This window comes from Aethalodelphis obliquidens, unplaced genomic scaffold (assembly GCF_003676395.1).
Source record: "Aethalodelphis obliquidens isolate GAN/ISIS:26980383/991018 unplaced genomic scaffold, ASM367639v1 scaffold31, whole genome shotgun sequence".
Classification (NCBI taxonomy): Eukaryota; Metazoa; Chordata; class Mammalia; order Artiodactyla; family Delphinidae; genus Aethalodelphis; species Aethalodelphis obliquidens.
The window spans coordinates 8639764-8661799 of record NW_020837975.1 but is presented as its reverse complement, the minus strand read 5'-3'; the positions used below and the strand labels follow the sequence as shown (position 1 = coordinate 8661799).

The 22036-nt window shown below is 41.0% G+C and overlaps 1 protein-coding gene and 1 long non-coding RNA gene across 2 annotated transcripts in view; one reads left to right on the top strand and one right to left on the bottom strand.

Annotated features, from left to right (window-relative positions):
- Positions 1-19976, top strand: part of PXT1 (peroxisomal testis enriched protein 1) — a 20887-nt gene extending 911 nt beyond the window's left edge. Inside the window, exons 2-3 of the mRNA XM_027126775.1 lie at positions 13036-13166; positions 19295-19976. Coding sequence (XP_026982576.1) covers positions 13036-13166; positions 19295-19399 — 236 coding nt within the window. The 3' untranslated portion in view covers positions 19400-19976. The remainder of the gene's footprint in view (positions 1-13035; positions 13167-19294) is intronic.
- The window catches only part of LOC113630866 (uncharacterized), a 52169-nt gene continuing 33269 nt past the window's right edge, over positions 3137-22036 (bottom strand). Inside the window, exons 3-4 of the long non-coding RNA XR_003437121.1 lie at positions 13048-13194; positions 3137-5012 (exon numbers count right to left, since the gene is read on the bottom strand). This is a non-coding gene — a long non-coding RNA (uncharacterized LOC113630866). The remainder of the gene's footprint in view (positions 5013-13047; positions 13195-22036) is intronic.

Here is a 22036-nt window from a genome sequence, read left to right as displayed (position 1 = left end):
CGGAGCCTGTGCTCCGCAACGGGAGAGGCCACAACAGTGAGAGGCCCACGTACCACAAAATAAAATAAAATAAAGGTGTGATTCCTAAATGCCCCAAAATGTCGGAAAATTAAAATGTTATGTTTTGAAAAGCATTAAAGAGTGTTAGGGTTATATGTGTGAGGTTTTAGACTTTTAAAAAAGATTTTAGATTAAAAATATGCTAGACACCTGAAAGGAATTATTAAGATTAATCTCAAACTATTCTCCAATTTAAAAGAATTACATGCCACTGAGAAAGTGGAAATTTCAAGCATCCTGATAGATGCTTGTCACCATATCAAATATAGTATCCGTTTTCTAGAAAGAACTCAATCGACTAAAATTTCGAATTTTCATCTGGGCAGGTGTCAACAATGATTTCTCAAAGCCTGAGACTGTGTCATCTATGAATACCTTCTAGAACGTATATTTTGCTTTTTTAAATTGAGATGTAATTCATACACCATAAAGTTCAAACTTTTAAAGCACACAATTCAGTGATTTTTAGTATATTCATAAAGTTGTGCACTCTTCTAGAGCTTGTATTTTATTGTAAACCTTTCCAATGTTTTCACACCCACTATACTACTTAAGCCTCACAGGACCCTCACGAAACTGAGGTGCACTGTGCGCGGTTGCCACATTTACCCCAAAAGCTTTCCTAATTACAGCTTCACCTCAAAAGCAGAAGCAGGGTGAAGAATTAATAATGCTACTACCTTCGAGTTAGGGAGTAACAGCCAACAACCTAATCTACCTGTTTGTTTTCTCGCTTAGAGCTCTCGTTTTACTATGTATGTAAAATCTTAATTGCGCCTAGCATTTTCGACTGGTGCATCATCAGTGTGCATTCAACGACCGCCGAACAGGAATGAGGGAAGCCCCGATTAGAGGTGGTAGCAGACACAATCCACCTCCACCACCGCCCCTCCCCGCCCAATTTCCTTCCCTGACAGGCTCAGGAGGAAGCAGTGCTTTTCTCCCCTTCTATTTTACGGTATCACTAAAGGAATGGGGGATGTGCAGACTGAGAGGTGCGGTGTGAGAGGGACACAGAATTGTTATTCCGGCGTCGAGAACGCTAACGCCAGGGTCATCGGAGGTGCCGGGCGGTATATTCCGGGTGCCCCGCCTCCCTCCGTCTCACTGTACTCTGAGGCAGGGAACCAGCCAGACGCACCACCTCTGGCGCGGGAGACCGCCTACGGCCAACGTGCGCCGTCTGCGCTTCCCATTGGTCACAGCCGCCCACGTGACTTCTACCCCCAGCCCTGCCCCAAGCGCTTTGCCAGCCGGAGAACGGGTCTGAGCAGCGCAGCTGGGCGCGGAGTCCGCCCAGGTGTGGGAGGTCGCGCAGACGACCCTGCGAAGTTCTCCTGCTGGGAACCTGATTGGATGGATGGACGATGGATGAGATAGATAGATGATAGAGATAGATTAGATAGATAGGTTACTTAAGATAGATAGCGCAAGTACTGCCCAAACAAAGTAAAACTCTTAATGAAGAAGCTGATCGAGAAGGTCCCTTTCTCCCCTTAGTGGCTTTTGTCCTCACTGAAGCCCAAATTTATCTGTTACTTTGGGGAGGCTGGAAACTGACTCACTGAAGCCCAAATTTATCTGTTACTTTGGGGACATCTACACTACACGTATGAACATAACTCTTTGGGGAAAAAAACAACCCATAGTATTTGTATGGGGAATTAAAGACACTTCTTAGAAAAGTTGAGGTGGTGGGTAGGATTTTGGGAAGTCCAGAGCAACCATCCTGATACATCATTTAAGATAAATTAGACACTCTTGGGAAAACAAAAATGATTAAAAGTGGAAAGAGGCCCTGCCCACCTCTAAAAATGTAATAAGTATTGATAGGAAAGGGCAGAATTAAAAATATTTACACACACATAGGGGAATTCCCTGGTGGTCCAGTGGTTAGGGCTCTGTGCTGCCACTGCAAGGGGCCCGGGTTCAATCCCTGGTTGGAGAACTAAGATCCCACAAGCCGCGTGGCATGGCCAAAAAATTAAAATAAATATATATAAACACACACATGTATACGTATGCATACACATATGTATAGCTAGTGTAAATGGGATATATTAATTGTAGAAGTCAGTAGAGTGTCCAGTTATTCAGCTTCTTTCTCCCTTTGAGAGTGCCTGGATGCTCATTTTACCTTTTTTTTTTTTTTTTTTTGGTGCTTCTAAGGCTCACCACCTCTCCCTTTCCTCCTCTAGATGGACACATTTACTTTTTTTATTCATAAAAAAAAAATACTAGGGCTTACTATATTCTAGGCACTGTGCTAGGTTCTGGGGTGACAATGGTGAACAAAAACAGTAACAGCCCCTTCCTTCCTGGAGCAGACAGTCTGGTAAAGGAGGCAGATAGCAGTCAATTACACACACCAATGTTAAATATAATGTGATAGGTGCTAAGAAGAGGTCCAGATGCTGTAATGGGGCTTTGACCTACTAGCGAGGTTAGAGAAGGCTTCCCTTGAGACGTAACCCAAGACTGAGACCTGAGGGGGTTAAGGAGGGTGCAAATTGCAGGCAGAGGGAATGGCTTGTTCGAGGGAGAGCTAGTAGCCTCTCCCCTTCCAATGACTGTCCATCTCACCTATTTCCACTAAACACACATTGATCTTGCCTTTTAGCTGTCAGAAGACAATTTTTTCTTTCAATTCCAAGTCCTTAGGGAGTAATGGTAACCCATAATTATTGTTATAACAATAACAACTATAACAATATAGTTATAGACAATGTGTATCCAATAGGTAAGTATGCTAATATACACATCTAATGTGCATAATCATCTCTGTCATTTTACGTAATGAAAACATGCAATGATCGTAACAAAATCTAGACTACGATGTATCCAATAGAACTGAAAGTGCTATAGATATTCGAAGTGGTGAGAGATTACATTATTTTGGAAGACTCAAAAAAGGTAACTTAGAGAAAGTAATTTTTGAGATATGCTTCACAGGTAAGATTTGGTCGAATGGAGATACAGTTTAGTTAGAGCATAAGGTTCAAGAAGAAGAGTGAGGAGGACGGACAGATAAGTTGAGATTATTCTAAGGGCACTGAAAACCAGTCCAAAGACTCTGTAGAAGCTAAATGGAAATGTTTTATTTAAGTTTTAAGGACTTTTCTAAGATACTTTTCCCCTCCAATGTTGACCTTGGAAAATTTAAAATCTACACAAAAGTTGCACAGATAAGTCTATGGTTATGCATATACTCTTCACATGGATTTACCATTTTTTTGGCCACATTTGCTTTCTGTCTCTCTGTCTCTCCACACACATACACACACACAAAGGCACATACTCATGAATGCATACACAGATGTTTTGCTTTGCTAAACCATTTGAGATAAAGTTTCAGACATAACTAACTTGATCTCCAAGGAATTCCACATATTGTCTCCTACGAACAAAGATATTTTTCTGCATAATCTCAGTACAATGATGACAATTCTGGGATAGTTTTAAAATTAAAATGTGAATAAGTATTTATGTTAATAATAATAGTAATGCATTACTTATTTTAAATGGCTTGCAACAGTGGCTGACACATTATAAGTGCTATATAAGTGTTTTCTTAAAAAAAAAAATACACTTTCAAGGTTGGGAAACTAAAGAATAAGAAAAGGCATATAGTGAAAAGTCTCTCCTGCATTCTTGTCCCCCATCTGCTCAATTCCTATCATAGGTAGCCACTGTTTTAGATTCTTGGGTATTCTTCCAGAGGTTCTTTTTGCAAATATGAACAATTGTGAATATAAATTTATATACCCCTCCCTTTTTAGACAAAGGTAGCACATTAAACACACTGTTTTTACTTGTTTTCTCACTTAACACTATGATCTGGAGCTCTCTCTGCATTAATACTTACAGAGCTTCCTAATTCTTATTTATAGTGGCATAATATTCCATAGTGTGGATACACCATCATTTATTTAAGTAGTTTCCTACTGATATACATTTGGGTTGTTTCCAAACACTTAATATTGAAACCAATGCTGCAATAGATAACCTCAAGCACATTTGCATTTGTAAAATTTGATAGATACATTGCCCCCCACAGAGGTTGTACCAATTTACACTTCCACCACCAATTGTGAGAGGGTCTCCAGGATTTTGATAAGGTTCTATACCAAGAGTTTAAAATATGTGAATGTGCATTATTATTGCTATTTTGCAACTTTAAATGAAAGGAGAGCTGTCTTCACGACAAAGGAAAAGGTAGGGCTGTCCTTAGATCAACTTACAAAGTAGCCAACATTTTTCCTCCAACCCTTTTCTGTCCCATTCTCTCCACCCCCTTATGCAACTTTATAATCATAATCAACAATATCTGTGTAGGGCACTGAGCTAGGTTCCAGTTATGAAATAGATACATGTGCTCAAGGGTTTTGCCACTTAGTTGGTCAGACATACACAAAATACAAATATTTATGATGTTGAGTTCCGGAATGGAAAACACACCTCTTGCTTTGGGTACAAGCTTTTGCTGCATCCTATCTCTAGGTCCTTCCTTCTCTGCCCCTTTGCCTACCCAACTGGGATACCCAAGGCTTGTTGGCATCCTTACAGCTCCTTCATTTCTCCCAACGTCCATTACTGAAACTTATCCAACTTGTATTCCATCTTTCTACTGCAGATACTAGATTTTGTATTCCCCAGGTGACAATTAATCAGGTAAAATAATAGTTGCAAATCATTATGCTTTTGATTGGCACAGGTAGGGCTGGCCCTAAAGCCATTTTGAAGTAGATGCTATTCGTTTGGAGGGTGTCCCCACTCGGTTGCCCTTTCTTCTCTCTGGGCACCTTCCCTCTTGCGTGGACTCTCAGCCCTCACTGGTGCCTTCATCTTTTCTCAGGTAATTGTCAAATTATCCTTGCTGGGGTGTCAGTTAATTGTTAGGGTGTCATTCCAAAATGGCTTGAGGTGAGATACTCTTGAAACAACAGTAGAAACTGAAATGACAGGAAATATGGTTGCAATTTTGATCAAAGGGCCATATATTTCACCTACTATCTAAGCCACCTCCTTAGGAGCTTACCCTTGGCTGAGGTGAATTCATGCACTGAGACCCTGGCTCTCCCTGCCCCCATCTCATCCCTCCCACTCTATTCTGTGTAGCGTCCTGGAGCTCTGGGGACCCTTGCCCTCAGAGCTCTTTACTTGTGAACCCAGCCAGGTTCATCACTTCATATAAAGGACTTGAGCATCCTCGGATTTTGGTATCTGCCAGGGGAGAGGAGAGTGTTCTGGAAACAATGCCCCTCGATACCAAGGCACAACTGTACTTTTTAATTTTTATTAGCTGGAGTTTTAACATATACATTCTGTCTTCCAGCCACAACCAACTCTTCCATGTTTTTTCCATCAGTTGATTCTAAAATTTAAAAACCAACAATCTTGGTTTACGTTATTGTATCTATGTAAATATAGTCTAACACCAAGTCCAGTGGTAGTAGCTAAGACATATGACATAGGACTTATTGTATACCAGGTACTTCATGAACATTATTGTTTAATATTAAGAATAATCTTAAAGTCCCTTTTGACAAATGAGGAAACTGAGGCACAGAGAATCTAAGAACAGGAAATTAGAAAGTAACTGAGTCAAGACTTTCTCCTATGTGAGGATAGGATACAATTTTCTTTTCTTTAGATCCAAGTTTAGGACTCTTGCCAGCTGGAAAGAGAATGCACATCAAGATCATATATACGTATTTTTTCTTTCTTTTTTTGGGGGGGTGATGGTGGTCTTTAGCTCTGGTCAGTTTTCTTTTTTTCCATTTCTGTTGGTGACTAATTTTAGCCACTCAGGATTCCCCTCTTTCTCAGCAGATGGTTGAGTTCTCTGCTTCATGGACGAAACTGACGTCATTGGGGTAAACACCTTAATCTCCTTAGCCCTTATTGCAGTCTTCCTTACATGAGCATCACATCTTCTCTCTTTCTATCCTATCTCAAAGGAAGGGAAGAACCCCCCCACCCTATTCAAAATTTATCCTTCCTCACATTTTCATTCTCATTTCTCCTAAACCTCTGGGACTCCGCCTCAACAATTTGCCCTACTCTACCTTCCATTTTCCATCACTCCTGCGCTAATTCCTCTCCTCAACCTACAAACCTGCTCAAGACTCCCAACTTAGAGAATTCCTTCAACACACCTCTTCCTCTAGCTACTGTCCATTCTCTCTCATTCCTTCGTCAGGGCACCTCTTGGAAGAGTAGTCTACACTTACTGATGCCAAGTCTAGTCTGGTAGCTCGAATTCACGCTTCAGTTGTGCAAACTTCCTTTCATTCTCATTGTGTGACTAATTCCCTTTTGTTGTTCTTCAATCCTGGGTGATACTGGTAATCCTTTTTTAAAGGAGCAGCGTGTCCTTGGTAAGAGACTTTGAGCCTTCCTGAGATTGACTAGTAGTCCTGCTAAATGTAAGCACATTTTTTGGAAATTATTATTCAGATTAGGTACTGTTAACAATCGGACATTCAACTATAATATGTTTAATTGATTCTGAGAGGGTGTGTCCTTTGAGATGGGGCAATTACTGTTGATTTTATACTTGAAAGATTAAAATGTTCAAAATGACTGACTCTTAAGCACTAGCTAATGGCTTCACGCTCTCCTAAAAGAAGCCACTTTCCTTACTTGAAGAAGAGGTCACATTGAGTTTGAGACAAAGCCTTGAGTTCCATGGAGGTGGTGTGTTTCTGAAAAAGGGAGGCATGTGTTTTCCAATCTGGAAGCAGATGGTCCAGCATATGGAGGGGCCAAGACTTCCAATACCCTCTTGTCCACTTGTTATTTTACAAAGGTAAAAGGTTGTGCAAAGAAGAACTACAATCCTGCAGCCTGTGGAACAAAAACCACATTCACAGAAAGATAGACAAGATGAAGAGGTAGAGGGCTATGTACCAGATGAAGGAACAAGATAAAACCCCAGAAAAACAACTAAATGAAGTGGAGATAGGCACCCTTCCAGAAAAAGAATTCAGAATAATGATAGTGAAGATGATCCAGGACCTCAGAAAAAGAATGGAGGCAAAGATTGAGAAGTTGCAAGAAATGTTTAACAAAGACCTAGGAGAATTAAAAAACAAACAAACAGAGATGAACAATACAATAACTGAAACGAAAAATACACTAGAAGGAATCAATAGCAGAATAACTGAGGCAGAAGAACGGATAAGTGACCTGGAAGATAAAATAGTGGAAATAACTACCACAGAGCAGAATAAAGAAAAAAGAGTGAAAAGAAATGAAGACAGCCTAAGAGACCTCTGGGACAACATAAAATGCAAAAACATTCACATTGTAGGGGTCCCAGAAGGAGAAGAGAGAGAGAAAGGTCCTGAGAAAATATTTGAAGAGATTATAGTCAAAAACTTCCCTGACATGGGAAAGGAAATAGCCACCCAAGTCCAGGAAGCACAGAGAGTTCCAGGCAGGATAAACCCAAGGAGAAACACGCCAGGACACATAGTAATCAAATTGGCAAAAATTAAAGAAAAATTATTGAAAGCAACAAGGGAAAAATGACAAATAACATACAAGGGAACTCCCATAAGGTTAACAGCTGATTTCTCAGCAGAAACTCTACAAGCCAGAAGGGAGTGGCATGACATATTTAAAGTGATGAAAGGGAAGAACCTACAGCCAAGATTACTCTACCCTGCGAGGATCTCATTCAGATTCGATGGAGAAATCAAAAGCTTTACAGACAAGCAAAAGCTAAGAGAATTCACCACCAAACCAGCTCTACACCAAATGCTAAAGGAACTTCCGTAAGTGGGAAACACAAGAGAAGAAAAGGACCTACAAAAACAAACCCATAACAATTAAGAAAATGGTAATAGGAACATACATATCAATAATTACCTTAAACATGAATGGATTAAATGCTCCAACCAGAAGACACAGGCTCACTGAATGGATACAAAAACAAGACCCATATATATGCTGTCTACAAGAGACCCACTTCAGACCTAGGGACACATACAGACCGAAAGTGAGGGGTTGGAAAAAGATATTCCATGCAAATGGAAATCAAAAGCAAGCTGGAGTAGCAATACTCATATCAGATAAAATAGACTTTAAAATAAAGAATGTTACAAGAGACAAGGAAGGACACTACATAATGATCAAGGGAACAATCCAAGGAGAAGATATAACAATTATAAATATATATGCACCTAACATAGGAGCACCTCAGTACATAAGGCAACTGCTAACAGCTATAAAAGAGGAAATTGAAAGTAATACAATAAGAGTGGGGGACTTTAACACCTCACTTACACCAATGGACAGATCATCCAAACAGAAAATTAATAAGGAAACACAAACTTTAAATGACACAATAGACCAGATAGATTTAATTGATATTTATAGGACATTCCATCCAAAAACAGCAGATTACACTTTCTTCTCAAGTGCGCATGGAACATTCTCCAGGATAGATCACATCTTGGGTCACAAATCAAGCCTCAGTAAATTTAAGAAAATTGAAATCATATCAAGCATCTTTTCTGACCACAACGCTATGAAATTAGAAATCAATTACAGGGGAAAAAACGTTAAAAACACAAACACATGGAGACTAAACAATATGTTACTAAATAAGCAAGAGATCACTGAAGAAATCAAAGAGGAATCAAAAAATACCTAGAGACAAATGAAAATGAAAACACGACGATCCAAAAACTATGGGGATGCAGCAAAAGCAGTTCTAAGAGGGAAGTTTATAGCAATACAAGCCTACCTCAAGAAACAAGAAAAAAAAAAAAAAAGGTTGTGCAAATACTCTTCATACTCTCTTAACACTCTGGGATTCAGGAGTGGTCACTACCAGCAATAGAGTCCATATGTACTTAAATGACTTTCCCTGAGAATAATCACCTCCCAGTAATGAAATAGAGGATTAAAGCTGTGATTGCTTAAAATTATGCCTAGTGTTGAAAAAAAAATTAATTGGTCGATCTAAGAAAGAAATGGAAAATTTTATTTGAGCCAAATTGAGGATTATAACCCGGGAACAGCCTCTCAGAAAGCTCTGAGAACTGTTCTGCCTGTTAAAGGTCAAAGCACAGTTATGTAAGTTTTTGAGACAGGAGGCTGTACATTAAATGACATATTGTTGACAATTTACATAACCCAGATCTACAAGTAGTGGGTCATGGGTTATGGTGGCCCCTTATAAGAGTAACAAGGAAGGTTATCTCCTAGGGAGGTCTGGTTACTGCAGATTCACAATACACACTAAAAGGGAAGGAGGAGGCCGAAACAGGCAAAGAAAAGTTTTATGTTTAAATTTTTCTTGTCTGCCATAAAATATGAATTTTATTTCATCACTAGTGATGCAGGTAAAGTACTGTAAAGTTTAACACAGAGGAGTACCTTTTGGAAGAAACTATAGAACAATTCCTTCAGTTTAAACTAAGCCACATTTTAATTGACTTCACTTTGGACCATAAACTTCCTGTATGACCTTTTATTGTTTTCTGGACTTTCTCATTGCCTCTCTGCCCCTCCTCACATGATTTGTAGTTATGATATCTTCAAGTTTCCCCAAATTTTCAACCATACTATCTCTTCTACCAAATCTCCCTTTCCTCAGGGACTTCCCTTTTAGAGCCGTTCTTTTGCTCTAATCTCATCACTCTCTAGGTATGGTACACCGTTGGATCCACCTTTTGCTAAATCTTCTTTTTCTTGGTTTAGTCATACTCTGCTTTACTGGAAAACTTTCTGAAGAGGCTTCCTAAGAAATTGTGCATGGGAGAACAACTTCTTGAGTCCTTGCATGTCTGCAAATGTCTTTCTTCACCTCTCACAAATTATTGAGAATTAGATAGGCAGAGACTTCTAGGTTGAAAATAATTTTTTATAAAATCCTTGAGGGCATTAATTGTTCTACTATATTCTAGTACCCATTATTGATGGAAAATCAGTGATCAAACTAATCCATGTTTCTCTTTGGAGAATTTTAGCATCTCCTTATGCTTGGTATTTTGAAATATCGATATGCTCCAGAGGTGAGGATTTTATTTCCCCATTTGTTGTCCTGAGAACTTGGTGGGGTTTTCTGTTTTTTGGTGGGACTTTCTAATCTGAAGTTTGGTGTCCTTCAGTTCTGGGAAGTTGTCTTATGACAATTTCCCCCCTCTATTTCTCTCTTTCTGTGACTCTTTTTTTTTTTTTTTTTAATATTTATTTACGTGGCTGCGTCGGGTCTTAGTTGCAGCACACAGGATCTTCATTGCGGCATACGGGATCTTTAGTTGTGGCGTGAGGGCTCTTTTGTGGCATGCGGGCTTCTCTCTAGTTGTGGTGCGCAGGCTCCAGAGCACACGGGCTCAGTACTTGTGGCGTGTGGGCTCTAGAGTGCACGGGCTCAGTAGTTGTGGCACGTGGGCTTAGTTGCCCCATGGCATGTGGGATCTTAATTCCCCACCCAGGGATCGAACCTGTGTCCCCTGCATTGGAAGGCGGATTCTTAACCACTGGACCACCAGGGAAGTTCCTCTGTGACCCATTAATCAGATGCTGGTCTTTCCATATTGGTTCTCTGTATCACCTATCTTTTCTCTCATATTTTAAAATTTCTGATTTTTTTCTGAGTGATTTCCTCGACTTTATTTTTTCAGACCATCAGTTGTATTTTTAATTTTAGCAATCATATTATTAAATCTGAAAGATTTTGTTGTAGGTTTATTCTTTTTTCATAGCATTCTCTTTTGTTTCTTAAATGTAATATTTTCTTAACTCTCTCTAAACATATACATTAGAATTTGCAAACATTCCCTTCTGTTCCTTGAATTATATCTGTTTTCTTCAGTGTTACTGTTTTGGTTGTTTGTCTGGCATTTCTCTTTCATTCTGTGGTTCTTCTCAGTTGCCTGGTGATCTTTTGTTATATTAAAGAAAAACTGACCGGTTAGCTGGTGTGGGTTTTTTCTGTTGTTATGTGAGTAGGACTGTTTCCCCAGGTGGTAGCAGTAGCCACCACGTTCCAGGTGCTGTCCTGCACAAGTCAAATATATTAATTCATTTAATCATCTCAATAACACCTCTACAAGGTAGTTACTGTGGTATCTCATTAAGTTTAATATTCCATCAATTGTAAAATGTACTATAATTTTGTTTCCTGCTAAGAAGGTAAACAATGCTGTTGGACTATGACATGCCATAGACTATAAAACACATTCTGTTTTGGAGGCATTAAAAAAATCTTAGAATTGATAAAATAATACATTATCATTCCCATTTTACAGTTGAAGAAACTGAGGCATCGAGAGATTAAATAACTTTCCCAGGTTACATAGTTTTATCTGTAGTGGATTTTACATTGGAACCCAAATGATCTGGCTTCAGAATCTTACCACTATGCCTAACTGCTTCTCCAGGGCTCCTCACTGAGTGGGGACTCAAATGGGGGCTCTGAGTTGGGGGAGCTTTAGGGTGATGAGTTAGGGCAGCTGGCTTTCTGGCCCCAGGTCCCTCAAATGCCAGAACAAGGAGACCTTTAACCCAAGGCACCAACATTCATAAAGAAGTTTTAGTTTTCTCCACAAGATTTGTTCTCCTCTATTAGAGAAGAGTGATCTGGATTTTTTACCTGAAATCTAATGGGTCTAGTGGGCTGGGGCTGTCAAGGGTACCAAGTGGTACAGTTGATCCTCATCAGAACTACAGTCAATGGCATGTCTCCCTTTCCCAGCTTCAGGGTCTTGGTGGAGTAAATGGGTTTCCTGTCGTGGGTTCTTGGCACTTTCTCTGTCTGGCTCACTTGTCCATATCTTGTCTTCTCTGCTTTCTGCCTTCTAGAAACGTACACAGATCTCTCATCTGCTCTTGATCCTGCTTCCCATTCTCTTCACTGTTGTGGTTTTACTCTTTTTTATACTTTCATTTTGGTGGGGTCTTGGGAGAAGACTAGGACTAGTAGAAATGGGAGAGGTCAGTGCTTGTGCTCAGTCTTGAACCAGAAGGCCCTAGACCTCTAGTTTTAGTGAACAAAATCAATATTATAAAAGGATGACCATCATTTGAGAAAAGAAAATATTCACATTATAGCTGGCAGTGGAAAAGCACTTATAAAACCTTAGAGGCATATCTGCTTAAAAGTTTTCCTAATTGCAACTGAAGGATGCTCAACATACAACAATATTTTTAAGAGTTCCAATACATTGAGGCTTATTATTTGCTTTATGAAGGAATTATTCTTTCAAAAAGATTAACCATGAGATTTTTCCAAATTCCCCACTAGGTCATTTAGACTACAATTTTATTTTCAGAACTCTGTGTGGATATGTATATATCCACACAACTTTTCAGCATAAAGTGAGATACTTTTTCCTTCTGGATATTAAAAATTCAATACTTGGAAAATAATAGAGCACTTGAAATGTGGCCAGTGCAATTGAGGAACTGAATTTTAAGTTTTATTTAATTTTAATTAATTTAAGTTTAAAAAACTGATACTTAATTGTTGGAGAAGTTTTAGGTATGTTTGGAACAACTTGGATATACGAATTTACTTTTTAACTGTAAACTTCATGAAATCAAAATACAAGGTTTTCCAATGAAATTAGTTGATAACTGGATTGAGATGCGCTCTAAGTATAAAATAAACACTGGATTTTGAAAACTTAAACATAATAAAGAATGTAAAACATATCATTAATAATTTTATATTGATTTTGCGTTACAGTGATAATACTTTGGATACATTGTCCTAAGTAAAATATATTACTAAAATTATTTTTACCTGATTTTACCAGTAGAACATTTAAAATTCATATGTAGCTTGAATTATATTTCTACTGGACAGAGTTGACCTATTCCAGTGCAAGGCTTTGCTTTTCGATAGTCATTATGATGCTGGGATTTCATCCCTCTCCTTGTCTAAGACAGTTTTAAGTGACTAGTGGTGAGTGATTTACAGAGTTGATGGAGTTTTCTCTTTGAATTCTTATGCAGATCACAACCCACCTTCTCAGCCCAAGGAGAATAGCATTGGCCAGAACCATCACCAGGAGGAAATAATCCACAAGTTGGCCAGGCAGCTGAGAAACATCGGGGACAACATCGATCATAGAATGGTTCAGGAGGTGAGAATTCAGTTTCCCCAGTAAGGGCCTGTCAGGGAGGAGGAAAGAACAAACAGAACAATGGCTGTCAAGTGGCTGGGATGCCCAGGAATTAGCAGAACACACAGATTAATGATGACTGGATTACCAAGCATTAGATCTGAAAATTGTGAACCTGGGTCAAAGCCAGTATTAGATCTCACACTTGCTACTCAAACTGTGTGGTCCATGGACCAGCAGCATCAGCATCATTTGGCAGCTGGTCAGATGTGCACAATCTCGGGCCCCAGCCCACAACTCTGGAATCAGAATTTACCATTTTACACACACCCTAGGAGATTTGAGTGCACATTGAAGTGTGAGAAACGTTGCTTCATACCCTCAAACTAGGATGCATGTTAGATTCACCTGTGAAGTTTTAAGAATTACAGATGCTGGGCCCCACCTTGAGAGATTAGTCCAGGTGAATCTAACACTCCGTCAGGGAGGAGAACCTTTGCCTTAGATGGTGGTCATCCTCCTTGAACCAAACCAGGTTATGACCTAAGCCCAACTCCCCCTGATTTCTTTGTTTCTCCTGATTATTGTAAGAGATCTAAGGGAAACAGGAAAGAATAATGATTACTGTTTCAAATCTTAGGGGTGATGAAATCCACAGCCCACTTAGTTTTCCTCCAGAACAACCTGCAGTTGGCAGCAGCTAGAGAATGATCACGTGGGGCTCTGTGGTAGGGGGGTGGCTGCCCCTCAGAGCCCAACTTCCTCCCCTTAAATGCAGCACAGGACAGGTACCTGTGGTGATTTCTTGTTTATCACTGCTGCTATCATCATGCTGACTTCAGGGAGTGCCAGGCCCTCTTCTATGCTCTGGTCCAAATGTGGCAGTACTCAGCCATGCCCTCAAATAAAACATTCCCTGAGACAAAACAAGAATGGAAGGTCCCAGCAATAATGTTACTGAAAGTAAGAAAGAAACAAACACAAATAAAATACTGATAGACCAATTTCACTCCAACAAATATTTATTGAGTGCCTACTACGTGCCAGACTCAGTTCCAGGCAGAGAGCAGGAATGGAAGATGAGCCTGCTGTCATAGGACTCATAATGTAGGAGAGACAAACAGTAAAGCAGATGACTAGACTCTAGGGGATACCGAGTGATGGAGAGCGACTTTGGATGGGCCATCAGGGAAGGCCCTCTCTGGGGAGGTGATATTTGAGCAGAGACTGGAAGTGAGGGAGTGAGCCATGGGAATACCTGGGGGGGAAGTGTTCCAGACAGAGGAAACTGGGAGGGCAAAGTCCTTGGGATAGGAACAACAAGGAGGCCAGATTGGCTGGAGTCGGGGGTGTTGAAGTCTAGGAGTTGGCCTCCGTCCTAGAGACAGGGGTAAGGTGTTTGGGTTTTGCGCCAAGTATAAAGGAAGCTTCTGGGGAGGGAGAGCAGGAGAGTGCCATGTGCTGATTTACGTTTAGAATGAAGCCTGGCTGCACGGTGCAGAGAATAGGCTGTTGTGAACATTAAGAGAGAGAATCTATGTAAATCACTTGGAATAGAGACTGACCCACAGAAAATGATCAATAGATGTTATTGAAGCCAAAATATTAATTTGTTTCTGGCCTTTGCCCTTTCACTACTTGGAGTTGAACACTTCTTTGCTGTGTATCATTTATTACAGGGCACTCATGATACTCTCCACCTCCCTTCCATGCTCCAGCTTCTTCTATAGTTTTCACTGATGACCGTGCTTTATGAATTCTGGGCAAGTCCTTAGTTCAACTTTTCTGCTTCTTTGTTAGCTAACATTCTGAATACTCCTGGTTCCTTCTAATTTTTCCTCTGAGGAGGAGAACAGAGTAGGACAAATCACAACCACCTATTTTCTAAGTTTACCTCAACCCAATCAGGAAGTCACTTCTCCATGTAACCACCTCTTCCATTTTTCTTTTCTTTCTCTCCCTTACCTTTTTTTTGGTAATGATTTTTTTCCCTTACCTTTTAAGTTGTAATTTACTTATGTTTTAAATTTACCTCTGCAACTTAATAAACTGACACTTTTCTTTTTTTAAAAAATAACTTTGAGAAATAAAATTCACATAACATACAATTCACCCATTTCAACAGTATAATAAATGGTTTGTAGTATATTCATAGAGTTGTACAGCCAGTCATCACAATCAATTTTAGAACATTTTCATCACTCCAGAAAGACACCTCAAATCCAATAGTAGTCCCTTCTCGTTTCCTCCCATTTTCCCCCCTGGCCCCACCAATCTATGTTCTGTCTCTCTGGATTTGCCTATTCTGGAATTTCATATAAGGGAACTAATATAATATGTTGTCTTTACGTTTGGCTTCTTTCACTTAACACAATATTTTTTTCAAGGTTCATCCACGTTGTAGCATGAATCAGTACTTCATCTCTTTTTATGGCTGAATAATATTCTTCTGTATGTATATATCACATTTTGTTTATCCATTCATCACTTGATGAACGTTTGGGTTGTTTCCACTTTTTGACTATTATAAATAATGATGCTATGAACATGTGTGTAGAAGTTTTTGTGTAGGCATGTTTTCAGTTCTTTTGAGTACATACCTAGGAGTGGAATTGCTGGGTCATATGACAACTTTATATTTAACTTTTTGAGGAACTTCCAGACCATTTTCCGAAGGGGCTGCACTATTTACATTGTGGCCCACCAGCAGGGTACAAGGGTTCCTGTTTCTCCACATTCTTGTCAAAATTTATTGTTAACTGTCTTTTTGATTATAGTCAGCCTAGTGGGTGTGAAGTAGAATCTCGTTGTGGGTTTGATTTGCACTTCCCTGATGGTTAATGTTGTGCATCTTTTCATGTGCATATTGGTCATCTGTGTAACTCTTTGGAGAAATGTCTATTCAGATCCTTGGCCCATTTTTAAATTGGGTTGTTGGAGTTCTTTATATATTCCAGATGTAAGTTCCTTATCAGATATATTATTTGCAAATATTTTCTCCCATTCTGAAGTTCATCTTTCACCTCGTTTTATGTCTTTCACCTTCTTGATGTTCATGGAAGTGCAAAAGTTTTAAATTTTGATGAATTTCAATTTATCTATTTTTCTTTTGTTGCTAGTGCTTTTGGGGTCATATCTAAGAAACCATTGCCTAATCCAAAGTCATGAAGATTTATACCTATGTTTTCTTTCAAGAGATTGACTTTTAGCTCTTAAATTTAGGTCTTTGACCCATTTAGAGTTCATTTTTTGTATATGGTATGAATTAAAAGTTCACCTTCATTCTTTCGCACGTGGGTATTCAGTTGTCACAGCACCCTCTGTTGAAAAGACTACTTCTTTCCTACTGAATTGCCTTGGCACCCTTGTTGAAAATCAACTAACTGTAAATTTTGGGGTTTATTTCTGGACTCTCAATTCTATTCCATTGATCTATATGTCTATCTGTATGCCTGCCCTAGATTTTCTTGCAACATTTTACAAAGCTAGCTTTGACCTAGACTTTTAATCTTGTCTTGTACTGCGAAATTGCATTTTAGAACACTTTAAATAGACCACAGAATATTTTTAAAAATTCCTCCGAAGTTTGCCTCTAAAATGCTAAACAGTCAAATGCATGATTTACTCTGCTACTTTAAGGCTTACCTCAAGCAACTATAACAGAATTTCAAATCCGGCATGGTATATTTCTTTCATATAGTCATTTATTCACCTTTTGTACTTTGTTTAATCAAGTGGTCACGTTGATTCTCCAGATATCTTCCTGCTTTTGATGTATTTAAAGAAACTTTTATTCTTGCTCTTGCAACTCCCCGACAAGGAGCTCACCAAGGTGTATTTTTGTCTACCAAATTGATTGTCCTTGAGCTATCACATAGCTTGACTTCTTACTCTTTTCACTTAAGCAAGTGTTCTGTGTTTTCAAATAGGCCTTGATTCTCAAAATAACATCTTCTATTTTGCCATCTAGTTTTGAGGGGTTCTAGTTCGAGGACCTGGTCTTCTTTGGGGTTTTTTTGGTTTTTTTTTTGGTACGCGGGCCTCTCACTGTTGTGGCCTCTCCCGTTGCGGAGCACAGGCTCCGGACGCGCAGGCTCAGCGGCCGTGGCTCACGGGCCCAGACGCTCCACGGCATGTGGGATCTTCCCGGACCGGGGCACGAACCCGTGTCCCCTGCATCGGCAGGTGGACTCTCAACCACTGCGCCACCAGGGAAGCCCAAAGTGTGTTTAAAAATAGTCTTGGGACTTCCCTGGTGGTTCAGTGGTTAAGACTCCGTGCTCCCAATGCAGGGGGCTGGGTTCGATCCCTGGCCAGGGAACTAGATCCCACACGCATGCCTCAACTAAGAGTTCGCATGCCACGACTAAGGAGCCCATGTGTTGCAACTAAGGAGCCCGCGAGCCGCAACTAAGGAGCCGGCGAGCCGCAACTAAGACCTGGTGCAACCAAATAAATAATATAAAAAATATAGTCTTCCTGTTGCTTTTACGATCTTAAATGTGTCTTTGAAATTTTTCTCCACAGGACTCGCTCCTGGGTTCTAGAAACTTCCCCCTCCCTGTCCCTACAGGCCTAGGAGTGGCAACAACTCTGCTGTTGCCAGCCTACCCTTATGCCTCCTCCCCCAACTTTTGTAGACAGTGTCTTTATCTGATCTTCCCTGAATTATTCCTAATTTGAGTATGCCATCTGTTTTCTCTGGGACCCTGACAGTAACGTATAAGGAATTTCTTAGTTTGTTAGAAAGACAAGAGGGAAACAAACATTTATTAAACATTTTCTTCCACGTACTCTGAGATACTCTTATGTGTTTCATTTAATTTTCCAAATAACTCTATGAATTAGTGGAATAGGTATTTCAGGAGAGGTATTTGAGGTTCAGAGAGATTAGATATCCTATCCAAGGTTACTCAGCAACTAAGTGGCAAAACTGGAATTTAAATATACGAGCATCTGACTCAGTGCTCTACACATTTTCTTGTCTGCCTTGCTGGAAGGAAATTCATTCAATTCTTGTAACTGATATCAACTATAAAAGGGAGAAAAAAAGTTCTTTCATGATTTCCAGTTATTGATAGGACAAAGTCTAAATTCCTTAGCCTGATGCTAATGGTTTATCATGCATTCATTCATTCAGTCAACTAATATTTATTGAGCACCTACTATGTCTCAGGCTCCATTTAAGTGCTGGAGATATGGCAGTGATCAAAAGAGAAAACTTCCCTGATCTCGTGGAGACAAACGATAAACAAACAAACAAAGAATATAGTTTATCAGATAGTCATGAGGAGTGTTGGGGGATTTGCAGTTTTAAGGGAAGGCCTCACTGAAGGTGCCTTCTGAGCAAAACCTTGACAGAGGTAGGGGAGGGTCCGTGGACCTGGGGAGAGAGCAGTGGAGGCAGGTGAATAGCAAAGACTGAGGCAGGGGCATGTCTGGCATATTTGAAGAATAGCAAGGAGGCCAGGGTGGCTGAAGCTGAGTAATGCAGAAAGCTGGAAAGATACGGTCAGAGAGGTGGGTGGCAGGGCCTTGAGGTCGCTGTAAGGGCTCTTTTGAGTGCGGCCAAACCACTGGAGAGCACTGAGCAGAGGGGCCGCGTCGCAACAGTCCCCGAGGCTGCTGGGTTGAGAACAGACTGCAGGAGGAGGGCAGGGCCAGGGAGAGCCCTTTCTGTCTGGCCCCCAGCCTTCTTCTCCTGATACTCCCATAAAAACAGTGGCATTTACTTACAGCTCCAGAAATCTGCTGTGGTCGTCACTTCCAACTTTGCTCATATTCACCCCTCTTCACCATCTAAGTCTGTTCTTCCAACCCCAAAGCAGACTCCCTTACTTCTTTGAAAGGACTAAGAAAGTGCTCTGGGAAGCCAGAGAAAGAGGTTAATCAACCCTGAAAAGAGTGCCCCTATTTGCTGATGGTGAAGATGGGAAAACGTCCAGAGGAAAACTTCCCAAGGTGCTGTGGAGGGTATGGACATTATGGAACAGACTAAGATATTCTTCCACTCATATACTTCATGAAGCAGCCCTAGATGCTTGTCTGTGGCATCGACTGAATTAGTATCAATACCGAACTTCTAACTTTGGATTATTTTATCACTTAAAAAACAAATTTAACCTCTTTCTTGCTCTCTTTTTAAACAGGATTTTCAACAAGAAGACAGAGCTATCCTGGCTCATTTTGTCTTAGTTTTCTTTGGAGGAGTTCACATGTTGTTGCGCTTTCTCTGGAATAACCACGTGATGTAAAAGGAATGTAAATGTCAGGTTCTGCTTTCCTTCTACCCTCTGAGAAAATATGCATCCCACTGGGGCAGATGGGAAGAAGACCCGTCTCTACCTCCTCTGTTTTCACCCACCATTGTTGCTTTGTGCCTGATTGTTGGAGAACTGCGGACTCACTGGCCATTTGTCTGTTCACTGGTCAACCAGCGATGAGATGTCTATGACTGCCCCATGGTAGAGCCCAAGGAACTTAGGAACCCAGGAGGCCTTGCTGCTTAGGAAACACCAGCGCTGTGGATAGTCCCAGTGCTCCTTGTAAGGAAACCTTGAACATTTCCTCTTATGAGGGAAATTGAACCTCATCCCCAAACCAGAGGTCACAGGAATGGGTGCTTTCTCCTGGCCCCCTCCCCTGGGTACCAGGCCCTCCAGCAGCCTGTTGACCCCACTCTCGTTGCTCACGTCCAGACCTGCAGTGCCCTGTCCTCTTTTTACCTTCTGTCTACCTCATATTCCTCCCTCCCTTTGAGAAGTATGGCAAGTGTTAAGAAAATTTGTTGTTATAAATTATAACTTCTGTATATGCGTTTTGAGTTCTTTGTAGGAAAAGTGTTATTTAAAAAATTAATAATTTAAAACATAAAATAAATATGGTTATTTTATTGAGCATGAAACACCTGTGCATATTTCTTTTGTGAAGGAGGGATTCCACTTGTTCCTGCTCATATGGGGTCATAATTTTGTAGTTTGATCATATATAGCATCGGGCAATGTCCTCATTTTTTAGGTCTGTCTCAGGCAATGCCTATCATCACCTAGGTTTTGGCTTCCTGGCAGGGAACAGATCCTAAAACGTCTTTCTTATTTATTTTGTTTAACTCTTTTGAGTAGGCATTTATTTATTCATATGGTTAAAAAAATCAAAACCATATAAAAAGGTTTACAATGAAAACCCTTGCTCTTATTTTCTATACTGAATCCCAATTATGTTTGTAAATTTGTTACATATCCTTCCAGAGTTTCTTTGTACAAATACCAGTAAATATATATATACACACAAAAGGTAGCATGTAATATACACTGTTATGTGCCTTGATTTTTTTGCTTAGCATGGTGGTCACGCACTATTCTACTTGTCTTACAAACGTTAACTCATTTACTCTTCATAAGAACATCATGATACAGGTATTATCAATATTATTAGCTCTATTTTACTGTTAAGGAAACTGAGGCAGAAGTGAGTAGAGAGAGGCAGTACAGAAGGTAACTAAGTTGCTCAAGTGCACACAGCCAGTAAGTGACATAGCTGGGTTACCAAGCCAGGCAGGCTGTTCTCAGAGTCTGGGCTCTTAACCACGTGCTGTACTACCTCTTGGAGAGTTTGCCACGGTCCATAGAGAACTCTGTCAGACAGGATGCACAGAATTCTGTTAAATGGATGTAGCATCATTTATTTCATCAGCCCCTTCTTAACGGATGCCTGGGTTGTTTCTAATCATTCGGTATAATAAGCAATGCTGCAATAAATAACCATGTACCTTTTAGATATGTACAAATACATACATATTCCTATTGCTCATTTTTCTATTGGGTTTCTGGTCTTGTTCTTACTGGTTTCTAGGAGCTCATGATTTATCAATGCTAAGCCAACAGCATCTACACCTTCAGATTTTTGGCAGGTTATTAAGGCTTTTTGCCTCCTTTTCTTCCGTGTGTATGGGTTTGCTTTAGTGCTTACAACCTTTCTGGGCTCCCCCTCAAGGCAGAGGGAGCTAAGGCAGGTACACACGGGTGATGGGTGGGTGGGTATTACACTTGGAGCAGCCAGAGGCCTGGGAAGAGGTGGCAGCTGGGATCCACTGAGTACTTGGGTCTAGGTCAGAAGAGCATTATAGCCTCACTGATGCTGGCATTCAGGCATGGGGCGGTGGGGCCTCCACCTGGCCAAAGGGCAGGCCGTGGCCGGGTTGGAGCTGGGAATGTCACTCACCCGTAAGGGGAGAGACACCTGGTCCAGGCAGACAGCATGGGAGGCCCCCTCCTATCCATCTGCAGAGATGAACAGGAAGTTGGTGCCATGAAGTTGGTCTGTTGCTGTCACGAGTCCAGGACCAGGGATTCCCTCAGCTCTCTAGATCCCCCAGAATCCCACCTCTGTCCCCCTGGGAGCCAGTGCCAGGATGCCCGAGGGGCTGTCCATCTGCGAAAGGATGCGAGCAGGACCGATGCCTCCCAGTGGGCGAGCCCACGGCACCCTGGTCTCCCCTCCTGCAGGGGCCAGCCCCTGTGCTCCCCCGAGCTGACCAGGATGCGAGTGGAAGCTGGATCCCGCTCTTTCGTTTTCATTTCCTGGAAGGACAGCAACTACCAGAGCACCCTGCACACCTGCTCGCCCGGGGAACCTGAGCACACAGCACCCAGTGCTATTTGAGATTCCATCCCATGAGACCTTCCAGTTTTGGGGGCCAAGTTAGGGGTTTGGGGAAGGAGGGCCTGAGAGCGCTGGCCTAGGGTCCAGCAGCTGCAGCCACCGGTGCACTCACGATGGACAGCCGGGTGGCTCCCTCACCTCCACCTGTAATGCAGGTAAGAGCCTGGCAGCTGAACCACGCAGTGTGCACACAGAGCCACCTGCCCTCTGCCTCTTCTCTACCACCTCAA